The sequence below is a fragment of the Mya arenaria genome, chromosome 4, assembly GCF_026914265.1.
Source record: "Mya arenaria isolate MELC-2E11 chromosome 4, ASM2691426v1".
Taxonomy (NCBI): domain Eukaryota; kingdom Metazoa; phylum Mollusca; class Bivalvia; order Myida; family Myidae; genus Mya; species Mya arenaria.
In genome coordinates, this window is record NC_069125.1 from 60,595,798 (window position 1) to 60,610,403 (window position 14,606).

General features: G+C 34.9%; 1 protein-coding gene and 1 long non-coding RNA gene across 2 annotated transcripts; one reads left to right on the plus strand and one right to left on the minus strand.

Moving 5' to 3' along the window:
• Positions 1 to 6,337: 6,337 nt before the first annotated feature.
• LOC128232140 (60S ribosomal protein L32-like) lies at positions 6,338 to 10,897 on the minus strand. The gene is made up of 4 exons (XM_052945526.1): positions 10,864 to 10,897; positions 9,385 to 9,488; positions 7,261 to 7,413; positions 6,338 to 6,542 (listed from the first exon to the last, which is right to left on the minus strand). The coding sequence occupies exons 2-4, from the start codon at positions 9,478 to 9,480 to the stop codon at positions 6,384 to 6,386; spliced, it is 408 nt and encodes a 135-aa protein (XP_052801486.1). The 5' UTR covers positions 9,481 to 9,488; positions 10,864 to 10,897; the 3' UTR covers positions 6,338 to 6,383.
• Positions 10,898 to 12,338: 1,441 nt separating this feature from the next.
• LOC128232799 (uncharacterized) lies at positions 12,339 to 13,852 on the plus strand. The gene is made up of 2 exons (XR_008260573.1): positions 12,339 to 12,451; positions 13,304 to 13,852. It is a non-coding gene; the product is annotated as an uncharacterized LOC128232799 (long non-coding RNA).
• Positions 13,853 to 14,606: the final 754 nt, after the last annotated feature.

The following is a 14,606-nucleotide window of genomic DNA, read 5'->3' on the forward strand; positions in this document are numbered from 1 at the left end:
AGTTTGGTCAAGATATGTCAACCCTAACTAAAGTTATTCAGTTTCAACCGTTTGTCAATTTTTAGTAACAGTTACCTTGACCTTGGGGACCCCAAACGCAATCACATGAAAGGTATCCATAAACTCTTTCTATAGACCAAGTTTGGTCAAAATATGTCAACCCTAACTAAAGTTATTCAGTTTCAACCGTTTGTCTATTTTTAGTAACAGTGACCTTGACCCTAGGGACCACAAACGCAATCCCATGAAAGGTCTCCATAAACTCTTCCTTTATAATAAGTTGGGTCAAGATATGTCAACCCTAACTTAAGTTACTAGTATTCAGTTTCGTAGGTGAGTTTGACGCCGCCCGCCCGAACAACAATGTTCGTCATTCTAATAACCACTATGTGAAAACCTAGTTAAAAAAGGACATTTGCAGAACTAAAATAATACCGCATAATGACCCTAACTTCTCGAAATGTTTTAAAGGGACTCGCTCATGTTCTTGTAAAATGCAGTTTTTCTGTTAAAACTAAGATACTGATGGCTGGATCTCTTCAAATAATTCGTTTATGCTCAAATATTGTATTTGAAGTCTACAATTTTGAATAGTGTTAGTAGCATGATACAATATAATTTATCATTGTCCAGAGTCCCTGTGAGTATGAGGTTTTGTTGTCAGTTTTCCATATTTCCTCAACTGTAACAGTGTTCGCACCCCATTAAAACCAGAATATTTTTTTTTACTTTTTGTATTTTTCTCTGCAATTTCGGTATCAAAGAGTAAAATAAATATAATGTACATGTTTTCAGATGAATTTCCAGACAAAAACATTGATGCCAAAATATGTGCAAGTCCCTTGCAACAGGATTAAGCTAAGCTCACTAGTTCTGTTTTGGTATAATTTAAAGTGTAGATTGGTCTGCTTTTGAAGTCTTTTTTTAAATTCAAGACTTCTATGAATGTTGAAAAATCATTCTGTAATTAATTTGGCTAAAGGAAATTTATCAGGAACTCACGGGCTAGATACCAGAAAATTGGCAAGTACATTAGTTCCACATAACAAGACTAGAATTGCCAATATCAGCTAGTATGTGGCCGATAACTCATCATTTTAGATGAATAAATGATTTTGTCACTATCTCAGCAGAGTTTATCCATCTAAAAATAGCGCATAATGATTTCCCAGTTAAAGAAAGTTTATTTAACATGCAAGTCATACGATAGATACATACCGGTATACCAACCCTATTTTTAAATTAACTGGGATTTTTATAGACAAACCCAGTAAATTTCACATTCGAAAAATACTTAAAAACTGGGAAAGATACAGGTGTTGAGATACAATGCAATGTATACAAAATCATCAAAGCAAGTTTTTTTACATTTTTTTTGCAATTGTATCATCTGATGTCTAGCCTCTTTCAGCTTGCTAAGCTCAAGGACTTTATCCAAATTGGGGCCTTGACTATGGTTTCTGTGAACTGCACTTCTCAGTTTTGAAGTTAGTAAGGTACCTAAAACTTAGGTTATTCAAAGGCCATTAACTTGATAGAAGTCAGAATTATGGTTCCTGTGCACTACACTTAAGTGAATACCTCAAGACTTTTGGAGTTATGCTCCAGTCAAAATTGCTTGGCACACTCATGCCTACCATTTCAACTGCGTTTCAGCAGGGAATAATGAAGGCAGCAATTTAGACAAAGTTTCATTGTGAAAGAATTAAGCCCAAACCTTGTTAACAATGTGTTTTGAACAATAATAATTTTTTTATCTAGAAACCTTAGGGCAGAAATGACCAATACTCGACTGATCTAGATTGCGAAAAATATATGTGTTTACAAGGTTTTTATATTGTGACCAACCATCTCTTAAACAAGAGGCCCAAAAGGGCCTATGCTCTACTAGCATGGCTCTTGTGGTCATTTTCAATCCAGAGCATGTACGTTTGAGTAATAGGCAACAAATATATAGTTCACTTTTAGTGTTTGGGTTAGCTGAAAACGCTGCACGTTCAACATCTGAGGACAGGAAGTGTAAGCAGATTAGTTGCATGAACTATTTTAATATGTGCCAAGTAAAGGTAATCTGAGGCTAAAAAATCTTTGCTTTCAAAACTGTACTCATCGTCAAAATTTCATTTCTGTAGCTTTAAAAATAAAGTCGGTCAAAGTCAAGGACATCCAAGGACAACATTAATATGCTTGTTTGCAAAACTGTTCACATGGTCAAAATTTCATTACTGTAGCTTTAAAAATTAATAAGTAAGTCAAAAGGGGTGGGGCCTCCGCCAACGTCGTTCGCATTTGCCCCACTGGTCCCTTGTGGGACCATCTTCGTGGGGTGGGGGGCAGTAATGACCCAAGGGGCATAATTTGAACAAACCTTCACAAGCAATTGTGACTTTACATGTAAACTTGGCTAAAAATAGCATTTATTTATACTTTCAAGACCCACAATCCAGGCATGCATGGGCAGATATGGCTGGTTTTCAATAGGAACCGAGTTCTAATGGATATCTAAATGCTGTACAAGTTTCATCAAGATACAATCAAAACTAAAGACTGTACCATGTTCACAAACTTTTTTTAATACTTTCAAGGCCCATACTCTAGGCATGCACGGTCAGATCTGGCTGGTTTTCGAAAGGAACCAAGCTCTAATGGATATCTAAATACTGTACAAGTTTCATCGAGATATAATCAAAACTGAAGACTGTATCGTGTTCACAAGCTAGTGTTTACACAATAGCATTTTTTGTGTCGCCTGAAAAGACGACATATAGGGGTTACTTTTGTCGGCGGCGGCGTCCGCGTCCCATTTTCGCTTGTCCGGGGTATATCTCCTAAACTATTAGTGGTATCAACTTGAAACTTCATATGTAGATAGATCTAATTGAGGGCAAGTGCAGTGCACAAGAACTGTTACTCTTGCTTTCTTAGTTTTAAAGTTATTGCCCTTTGTTATTTTTCATGCTTAAAGTTTTGTCCGGGGCATATCTTGTAGAATATAAGAGTTATCAACTTGAAACTTCATATGTAGATAGATCTCATGGAGCGCAAGTGCAGTGCACAATAACAGTAACTCTTGCTTTCTTAGTTTTAAAATTATTGCCCTTTGTTAATTTTCATGCTTAAAGTTTTGTCCGGGGCATATCTTGAAGAATATAAGAGGTATCAACTTGAAACTTCATAGCTAGATAGATCTCATTGAGGGCAAGTGCAGTGCACAATAACAGTAACTCTTGCTTTCTTAGTTTTAAAGTTATTGCCCTTTGTTAATTTTCATGCTTAAAGTTTTGTCCGGGGCATATCTTGAAGAATATAAGAGGTATCAACTTGAAACTTCATAGCTAGATATATCTCATTGAGGGCAAGTGCAGTGCACAATAACAGTAACTCTTGCTTTTTTAGTTTTAAAGTTATTGCCCTTTGTTAATTTTCATGCTTAAAGTCTTGTCCGGGGCATATCTTGAAGAATATAAGAGGTATCAACTTGAAACTTCATAGCTAGATAGATCTCATTGAGGGCAAGTGCAGTGCACAAGAACCGTTACTCTTGCTGCCATATTTTTAGAGTTATTGCCCTTTGTTTATTTTCTTGCTTAGGTTTTGTCCGTGGCATATCTCGTAAACTATAGGAGGTTTCAACCTGAAACTTATTCCGTAGGTATATCTGATTGAGGGTTCAAATGCCACCTACACTTGCAAGTTAAATGGCATCATCATTGTCTATAAATGAATAAAATGCTAATCTAACAGCTATAATGTCGACAGTAAATAATTCGTTAGGCGACACATCCGACTGGCGGAGTTCTAGTTTTATACTATCAAGGGCCATAATCTAGGCATGCATGGGCGGATCTGGCTGGTTTTCGAAAGAAACCGAGCTCTAATGGATATCTAGATACTGTACAAGTTTCATCGAGATACAATCAAAAATGAAGACTATCATGTTCACAAGCTAGTCTTTACACAATAGCATTTTTTTATACAATCAAGGGCCATAATCTAGGCATGCATGGGCGGATCTGGCTGGTTTTCGAAAGGAACCGAGCTCTAATGGATATCTAGATACTGTACAAGTTTCATCAAGATACAATCAAAACTGAAGACTGTATCGTGTTCACAAGCAATTGTTTACAGACGCACATACTACGTACACATTACCATCGCATAAGCTCTTCTGGCCTTTGGCCAGTAGAGCTAAAAAACAACTGTATAATATCAGGTCATGGCTCTCGCGAGGGGGCGACTTGGGCGAAGTGGTCGCCTAAAATTCCCAGACTTCGCCCATTTGTACATCTGTCAATCAGCGAAGATTTGGCCACTGTCCCATTAGTCAAGACCTCACAATTAGCCATTGATAAAATTCGGTAATCTCATAATCCGATAATTGGGCGGTGTTATCCAATTACCAAAACATCGACGGTAGGCGGAGCTATTGAAAGTTAACCAATCAGAATGTACATTGAGAAGACCTTGATAAAATGATATACGTTCGTTAAAATGAGAAAGAAAAGGCGACATAATTATGAACAAGAGCACCGCGAAACGGAGCATTATACGCCCGAAGAAGATTCGGCTTGAGGTCCTTTTAATGTAGTGATGATTTGTATAAAGTTATTTGAAAATCGCTTTATTAGTTGCCAAGTTATGGCCCGGACACGGAATTGCTAACGGACGAGTAACAAAGATGTGGCCTGAAAACAGAATTGCCAACGCCCCCCATGGTGATTCTAGTCTTTGAGGTATGGACCTGGAAATTGCGCGCGACACATCCTTTTAATGTAGTGATGATTTGTATAAAGTTATTTGAAAATCGCTTTATTAGTTACCAAGTTATGGCCCGGACACGGAATTGCTAACGGACGAGTAACAAAGATGTGGCCCGGACACAGAATTGCTAACGCCCCCCATTGGTGATTCTAGTCTTTGAGTTATGGCCTGGACATGGAATTGCTAACGTACCCCCCATGGTGATTCTAGACTGAGGTATGGACCTGGAAATTCCATGTGACACATCCTTTTAATGTAGTGATGATTTGTATAAAGTTATTTGAAAATCGCTTTATGAGTTACCAAGTTATGGCCCGGAAACAGAATTGCTAACGCCCCCCCCATGGTGATTCTAGTCTTTGAGGTATGGACCTGGAAATTGCGCGCGACACATCCTTTTAATGTAATGATGCTTTGTATAAAGTTATTTGAAAATGACTATTAGTGACAAAGTTGTAACGCCCCCCCCATGGTGATTCTAGTCTTTGAGGTATGGACCTGGAAATTACGCGCGACACATCCTTTTAATGTAATGATGCTTTGTATAAAGTTATTTGAAAATGACTTTATTAGTGGCAAAGTTGTGGCCCGGACACGGAATTGCTAACGCACCCCCATGGCGATTCTAGTCTTTGAGGTATGGACCTGGAAATTGCGCACGACACATCCTTTTAATGTAGTGTTTTGTATAAAGTTATTTGAAAATCGCTTTATTAGTTACCAAGTTATGGCCCGGACACGGAATTGCTAACGGACGGACAGACAGACGATGGAGGACATAACATAATACGACCCTTCGGGCGTATAAAAATCGTGTCAAGCATTAATGAAGTTAAAAAGTAATTGATATATGTATTGAACAAACAATGCAAGACATTTTAAACATTGTTGCTTTTGAAGCAGACGACAGCCATCTCGGGCCATCGGCAAGGTGGCGCTAAGAAAATAAATAACATGACGTATCACCAAATATTTGATTGGTTTTAGTGAAATGTTCATGATAAAAAAATTGATCTTTAAACACAAAAAAATATTATTTTTGCTTTATTTCGAGTTTTAATACTTAGTATTTTTCTCCTGTTTACGATGTCAAAAAAATCGGCGAGATCGCCATTTTGTCAGAACAATTTTCCGAGTTAATTTCTCAACCTCCCATTATGTATTGGTAAAGTTTTCATCAAGGACAGTGATTTAAATGTCAATTGGTTCTTAAATGTCAGCATATTTAAAATTATTTAGCCAGAGACAAGTAAATAACAGCTTAGCTGAATCCCAAACGTACCAAAATAAGATTCGTCCCCCTACTATATTGACAGTTAATTTATTAGTCATTTTGATTGTTTCAAATCCTTGCTGTCTTGGTTTTTGTTCCATATTAGATGCTATTTGGAGATAAACTATGTGACATTGACAAATACACTTTTGCTGAGCCAAAAATGATACATTATTTTATGAACATTTTATATAGTTCTCCCTAAAGTCTCCCCACTTCTCCCTAAATTGACTGAAGGGAGAAGTCAATCTCCCAAAATTTTCAGCCTAGTGAGAGCCCTGCAGGTACAGTAAAAATACAAAACTGATTTTTCTCTTTATTTTTCTTATTTACACAGAACAGGACACATCTACTCGTCATCCTCTGACCGCAATCTGGCGTTCGGGTTTGTCACTTTGATAGCGAGCTGTTGTGCACGCTCAACAATTGCCTTGCGCTTCTTGCTTGATACGTTGTGTGCAATCTCGGCGGCAAATGTTCTGTTCTGCATCAGAAGGACCTCAAGCTCCTGGAGACAAAACGGATTATTTACTTTATGATAGGTGATAAACACTTTTTCTTTTCAATTCTTTTTTTTAATAGCTCAATACAGTTTTACATGGTTCACACTGCAAAGATATGTTGTTAAAATATTTAATAAAAAAGAATGATTATTTTTCAGTGAAAGGTCTCATTTTCTATTATACTTCTCAGTGAAATAGCATGATAATGTGAAAATATCACTTCAATATTTTTACTGCTTTTATAGATTTTGGTTTTGTTAAACCAAAAAAACTATTATAAACTGTGACAGGGTTTAAAACCTATTAAACTACGTTATTTGTATTATACAATTTTTCAATTTACGCTTTTTAAATCAACACTTCATAATTCTGAGGATAAAGTGTCACAGTAAATTTGTTGAATTTGAATTTCGCTCAAAACCTATTTCATTGGGATCATTATTATGTTATCACTGGTAGCTGTGCCACTTGTGAAATATAGCTTTTTATGATCAGTTTTGGTTAAGATATCGAAATTCAACACATATCCTCTATATATTTCTCAAGTGAGCCCCCAAAGGTACATTTATACAGAAATGTTAACTTTTGGGGTTCACGAGGTGAACTTTCCCTAGTATTGGACCACAATACTACAAAAAATACAAAACAGATTATTACAGTACACTGCTCATGAATGAATGGGCAAACTATTACTAATGATGGAATATGTTATGTTCCACTTACAGCAATATTGTGAACAAGGAACTTCTTGAAGCCATCTGGCATCACGTGTCTTTGTTTCTTATTAGTTCCATAACCAATGTTGGGCATCAGAAATTGACCCTTAAAACGGCGACGTACTCTGTTGTCAATACCTTTCGGCTTGCGCCAGTTTTGCTACAAAAAAAATGCAGAACATATAAATCATAGTGGTAATACACACAATGATCTCCATCAAAATGAGAGATGTTTAAACATAAAGGCTCCAATAAACATGTTACTAGTTTTATTCATTGTTTACACTTTTTAAAAAAATCTCAAGATGCCAGGCCTATTCTTTGAATGAATTTTGGGACCCAAATTCAGCCCTAGTCCTCAAATTAAAAAGAATATTTTAATATTTATATGTTTTATGTGACTTAACTACACCTTTACACTTAAAGCTATATCAGAATAAGAATTGTTTAAATGATTCTCCCTATTTCTGTCAAAGTTCCTTTTTGGAAGGGCCCCAGCCCCATTCCCAGCGGAGAGACATCCCCAAATGATTGTATATAGATGAATGTCCCCCAGGTCAACAGATATATGACGGAAAAGTGAAAGAACTTTCTACATTTGAGTATTAAAATATTTGTATGTGAATATAGCGATGGTTAAAATGGATGTTTGGCATTACATTCCCAATAACAAGGGTGCCGTATAACGAACACTAAACATTCATCTTTTTCAATATTCCATTCAAATTAGGGGTATAACTCATAAATATTATAAGTGATACGTATGCCCTACATGTGCGTAATGTCTCTGGCTCAACATGTGTGTACTGTATTTCCCCGACTATAAGGCGATCCGCTTATAAGACAACCCCCTAACTTTGCCCATGAAATCTGGTGTTTATGTCTCGACTCGTTTATAAGACGGGGTCGATTTTTAAAGCAAATCCAGCACTTGAAATTCTCCAAGTCTGTGATAATGTTCAAGCTAAACAGTCAATTATCAACTAAATTTGTTCATTTGCTTAGGATTATTGATTTTTATGTTCCGATCGTATGGTATGTTTGAACCAGCCTAGACGCAATTTTGGAAGTTAAGTGGGTTCATACGGTATTTGATTGACCTATTTAAATACAAACCATTGCAGTGCATCTTTGATCTTTAGACAGCTCGTGCTGTGACGTTGCAAATTGTACTGTTTGATCTGCAGCCGACAAACAGGATAAATTTTCTTTACATGTGTTAATAAGTTAAATTTTCGCAGGTGTTTGTTTGGATTGCATTGATGGGAATTAAACTTTGAGAAATAAATAACAATTGATGATTGCGGATAAATTAATGTTAAGATTAATAAAATGTGTATTGAAATCTGCCAGTTACATGTATGTGCATGATATATGCAAAGCCTTATAGTAAGGAAAAAGTAAGTTTTATTTACGTCATAGAAAAAATTATTAATTTTTTTAAGTATTTTTTGTTCAAGATATTTTAATTTTAAAAGTAGCAAAATATGTTTCCTGTGAAAAACAAAGTGTTTGGATCGATAACGAGCGTTATATCGTAGCGAAACAAAGCAGATGGTTGTCTTAATCCGATGGGTGTGATCGTGTCACTTATATTGGGGTGTCATCAACAGACAATAAATCAGTCAGTCAAATACCTTATGTTGAATTTTCCTGATTCTGACTCTAATTCTTTATGAATTTCTTATAGACGAGCCTATAAGACCCCTACTTTAAGGTTAAAAATCAGGGCCAATTTTCCCCGTCTTATAGTCGAGGAAATACGGTAATGTCTTTGGCAACATGTATACAAATTTCATTTGAATTTCTTATTTTTTTTATTATTGCCATTTAAGTTATTTTTGTTCGCCAACACCACTAAGTCCATCACTATAGCTCAACTTTTTTGTTTGAAAAACTTAAAGCTAAAATAGACCTCAAACTTGATTTTAATTAGCAAGAGATGATAAACTTGAACAGTATTATTATACTAAGATTACTTTGGACTACTTTTACAATTTACATTAATTACAGGTTTGGTTCAAAAAGTACCAATATTCATTCATTTTACAGATTTTTCAAACTTGTTAAGATAATGATGATTTTCATGACTGGCAGTAGCAGAAAAATTGAACAAGTTATCAAACCGTACCTTAACTTTCACATATCTGTCTGACTGATGACGGATGAACTTCTTGTTCCTTTTGACAATTTTCTTGTCCTTATTCAGAGGTCGAATGGCCCCCATCACTGGTCCTGAAATACGTTACAAAAAATGTAATGCTAACAATTTTATCCAATATGTTCATTTACTCAGAATGTGACCAATGACCAGGAGTATAGAGGGTATATTATATAAGGGTCTAGAAACTTCAACATTAATCATGGTATGTATAATTCAGATCTTGCAATCTAGGATAGTCCATGCAAGTAAAATGTACTCATTTCCATTGGGGTCGGACCAAAATTTGCAAGTTGCTACAGAGATAGCAGAGCGGAAGCGTGTTGTGACATACATGCATTCCAGGTGAATTTCCCGACCTCATATCTCGAATAAGCCCCTTTGTTTTTTAACATACAAAGAGCAAAACATAAATACAAGGGAGAAAACTTTCCTGGGTTTAAGTTAACCAGGAGTGAGTACTTCCAAGATGCCAAGTACTACCAGTTTAAATTCAGCGCAAGCACCTGCAGAATCTTACTGAGAGATATCTCGGCTTCCATTAATATCCCAATTGTGTTTCTAAGGCAGTTCAAAATGACAACTATAAGTAGAATGTTTAACACAGGTGGTAGTAAACAGAATACCACACCATTGGTTTAAATTGTCAACTGCCGTTTACACTCTTTCCAAAGATACAATTGAATTGTATTCAATTCATTTATATTTAATTCTTTATATTTTGGAAGAAAGCATTTCTGCATACATTAGAATTTAACTTCTCAATCATACAAAATAATGAAGTTGCCAAAACATGCAAACATTAACAATGAATCCCTGTTGAATATTCAGTATCATGCACTCAATTCACACTCATAGCATTTTATCCATTATGGTTAGCATTTTGTGATTTTTTTTAATACCTCATCACTTTAAATTCTACTCTGAAGAGTCGTTTCATGTCGGGGGAAATTCTATATAAAACAGACAAATTTTCAACATGAGCATGTACATGTCACATACACATGTAAAACTGACTTTAGAAATGAACATTTGATTTCAACATATGGTGTCGCTTCAGGATCCCAACGAAATATAGTGTCGACCTCTGAAGTTAAGAGTCTGGATTTCTCTGAAGCAAATGCCAGTATTGCAAGTCTTACAAATGAGATTCAGTATGTACAGTTATAAATATGAAAATGTTTAAAGCCCTTTTGATCTACAAAGTTAAATGCACAACAGAAGATATGATGCTCTGCATATTAACAAGGCCAATATAGAAGTCCAAAGCGAAGATTTTCAATCGTCATTGATCTTGCATTGAATAGCGGCTAACAAAGGCATTGTCTCAAATTAAAACCAATACAGAATATACTGTTGGGAATGAGAAATAGGCTAAAAAGTGTTTTTTACACTAAAACTTTTAACTGTATCTGATTATTGTAGATATACACGAGAGTGGTGTTTTACCTGTTTGTTGACAGTATGAGAACCGGAAAAGGAAATTGTAAAGGGAGACAAGCTTAGTTTACTCGTGTACGGGCCGTTCCAAAAAGTCAAAGGTTATAGAACACTATAATTACTAAAATTCATTTTACTACCGCACGGTATAGTTGTGCATTTAAGCATGCATATGCATGTCATAAACACATATAAATCAGAAAGTTGAGAGCATAGAATAGCTTAAGTATATTAAAGCCAAGAGGAGGTGATATAATTGAAATTGTATACGTAAGTCTAATAAAATCTATTATATACTTGTACTAACATTTACAACATTGTATATACGCTCCAACAATTATACATGGTTTTATACCCTCCATGTTTAGTTGCTCCAGAAAATTCTGCTAGTGCATTTTTTTCCATTTATAGTAGGTTTGGAAATTATATAATGTTCAAAACATATACACCTGAACTATCACTAACATCTGGGAGTAGGATTAAAATTGTCAGTATTTGTCCCAGCTAACATGTGAAGAGCACAACAGTCTCGGCAAAAGTATTGTGAAAAATAGTTTTCTTAAGTGCCATGTCGTACAGATATATACTCTTTAAGATGCATGTTCACGCAATAAAAAGCATAATTTGTTAAAATCATTAAGTTTTATTAATTATTCAATTGAGTTTTGCAAAGGAATTTAAATTTTCCGTATTGAATAATTGTTTTCATTTATTCCATTATCATAAATACTAAATCAATTTCAATAAAATTAAAACTATATACGTTTTAGGATGCAAAATCTAATATCCATACAATTAAATACCTTTTTTGGTTAAAACCAAACCAAGTAAGTAATTTGAATTTTCATTTGAGTCTAGAAATGATGGGAAATTAATTAGAAGCGACTTGTATAAAGGGTTATTTAATATAATATCACCAATCCTTGATTTATTTCAATACAACTTGATAAATATTAGTGGTGGCGGCGGCGGCGGCGGCGGCGGCGGCGGCGGCGGCGGTAGTAGTAGTAGTAGTAGTAGTAGTAGTAGCAGTAGCAGTAGCAGTAGCAGTAGCAGTAGCAGTAGCAGTAGCAGTAGTAGAAGTAGTAGTAGTAGTAGTAGTAGTAGTAGTAGTAGTAGTAGTAGTAGTAGTAGTAGTAGTAGTAGTAGTAGTAGTAGTAGTAGTAGTAGTAGTAGTAGGATACTAGTAGTAGTTGTAGTAGTAGTAGTTGTAGTAGTAGTAGTAATAGCACTTAAAATTGAAATGATATGATGAAAAAAAACGCAATCGTTTTTATTATGTTACTAGTATTTCATTGTCATCCATTTTAGGTTATAGGGAGAGAACTGGCACATGCGATCGCTAAAAAGAGGCCGGTGTAAACTTGGATGAGTTTTACTGAGCTCAGCCTGTTATACATGGAACCCGTCGCGCATCCGCCATAATCGCCAGATCATGCGCCAATTCGCCTTATTCCAGAAGCCCATAATGCTTTGCGACAAAGGTGACTTCCGGTTTATTTCCGCATTCAATTTCCTAGTTATCGATACGAGTGAAAGGAAGAGCATAATTGGCAAAATAGATCGATAGGTGAATAAAACATGTTAGGAACATCAGGTTATACATTCTTCTATAAATATCTACCGTTTTTTGTAAATGTCAATGAAGTTTTCGACGTTTATACCCAACTTCAGTACACATTTAAGTGGGTGGGGTAAAATAACAAATATAATGGTAAAGACTTTCATAGTAGTTCTCAAAGACTTCAAATACATATTGGTTGTTATGAAGTATGCATTCAATCGTGGTTTGTTTAGTTTGTTATTAAATTAAATGAATGATATGTTGCAATTAGTGTGAAATTGTTAAAATCTGCAACTTCAAAACAGTCAAATAAATGAAGCTTAAATGTGATTAAGAAGGGCATTTAAATACTGACTGCTGTGCTGTATGTAAACAAATATGCAGGTCTTAAAATAACAGCTTATTAATATTGTACTAGTAAATTGTAACTATTTAAATATCTGACTGATATTAAAGCTGCACTCTCACAGATTAAACATTTTGACAACTGTTTTTTTTGTCTTCGACTGCCAATTTATGCAAACGTGCAAGAAAACCAGTGATATAAGACTGCTGACAAAACATTGGATCGCAGATTTTCATTTTTAAGTAAATAAAATAATTTTTAATGCATTTTTCTTAAACGGTTAGTAACGCTTTTAAAATTAGCTATAAAATAATAATTTTTAAATGGAGATATGAAAATCGGTGATCTGATTTTTTTTGTCAGCAGGCTTATATCACTGGTTTGCAGATATTTACGCAGAAATTGCCTCTTTCCAAGACAACAAATAAAAAAAGTTGTCAAAACGGTATATCTGTGAGAGTGCAGCTTTAACAGTTAAGAGTCTTTTATATTTTTTCTGGCTAAGTTGGATGATGATAAAACTATTTATTTTATTTCAGAGATGTACATTCTGGATGTTTGATTCCGCCAAGTTGATGCTCAACAGGAGTAGGCAGTTGATACCATTGATCTGATAGCACCTGCTATATCAGTGGTTTTACAAGAAAAATTTGTGCCAAACACAAGAGACGGAATCGGTTCAAGAACAGAGATAAAATAAATGAAGTGTGTCAATATAAATGAAAACTTTCCTTGACTGCAAGGACTAAAGAAATGCACACAAGTGACATAAATTTAAATGTTTGGTACAAAAAGTAGACATTTAGAACTTATGACACAGGATGTGAAACAACACTTTATAGCCGATAACAGTCGAACAAGAGATTTTTCAAAAAGAAGCAAGATGTGGTTTTTTAACCCTTGGCAACTGAACCTTTAAAGGGATTATTGCATACCAAGGACAATTTATTGTTATTGAATTATATCATGTTTAATGTTATTATTAAATTGTAAAAAATACCGTTGTTATTAATATGATTGTCTATGATCTTTTTATTCCAATGACTGTGTAAACTCCCATGGTTAATATTAAAAAGACATAAAATCGAGTTAACGTTTGTGGGCAATAACTAGCCACCCGGTTAACTTAGTTTATTGGAGCACCGTGCTTTTTCTGGCAGCCCTTGGTTCGAGCTTTTTCCTATCATGTTACTTTAGTATTGTTATAGTCAATAAGCCTAGGTGTCATTAGCGCAGTACTGTAGGCCGAATATTTTCTTGGCCCAAATTCAAACAGCCTGGAGATTTAAATGAAACTTGGTACACATGCAAATTTCTAGAAACAATAGGCCCATGTCCAGCAAGATCATACATAATATTTCAAGACTTGAATGATTCAATACATCTGCTCCTATTTATTTTAATTTTCATAACTAAAATTGTTCATCATTGTAAATACAGTGCTCAAGTTTAAAGCTGCATTCTCAGACTGACCATTTTGACAAAAAAATGTCTGAAAACCAGTGATATAAGATTGCTGATGGAAGATCAGAAAACATTTTTACAGAATTATCTTGACCGTTTTGACAAAAAAATGTCTGAAAACCAGTGATAAAAGATTGCTGATAGAAGATCAGATAACATTTGTACGTATCTTTGTTTGAAAATGGATATATTTATGGTTAAAAAGCGTTTCTAACGCTTTAAGAAAATGGAGTCTTTTGACAGTGTTTCAAACAACTGAGATCTGTTATTTTGTGAATCATCTTATATGACTGACTGAATTGAAGGCAATGATATCAAAATCAGTTAATCTGTAAGATTGCAGTTTTAAAGGTGCATGTCCATAAAGGTCAATTGGCA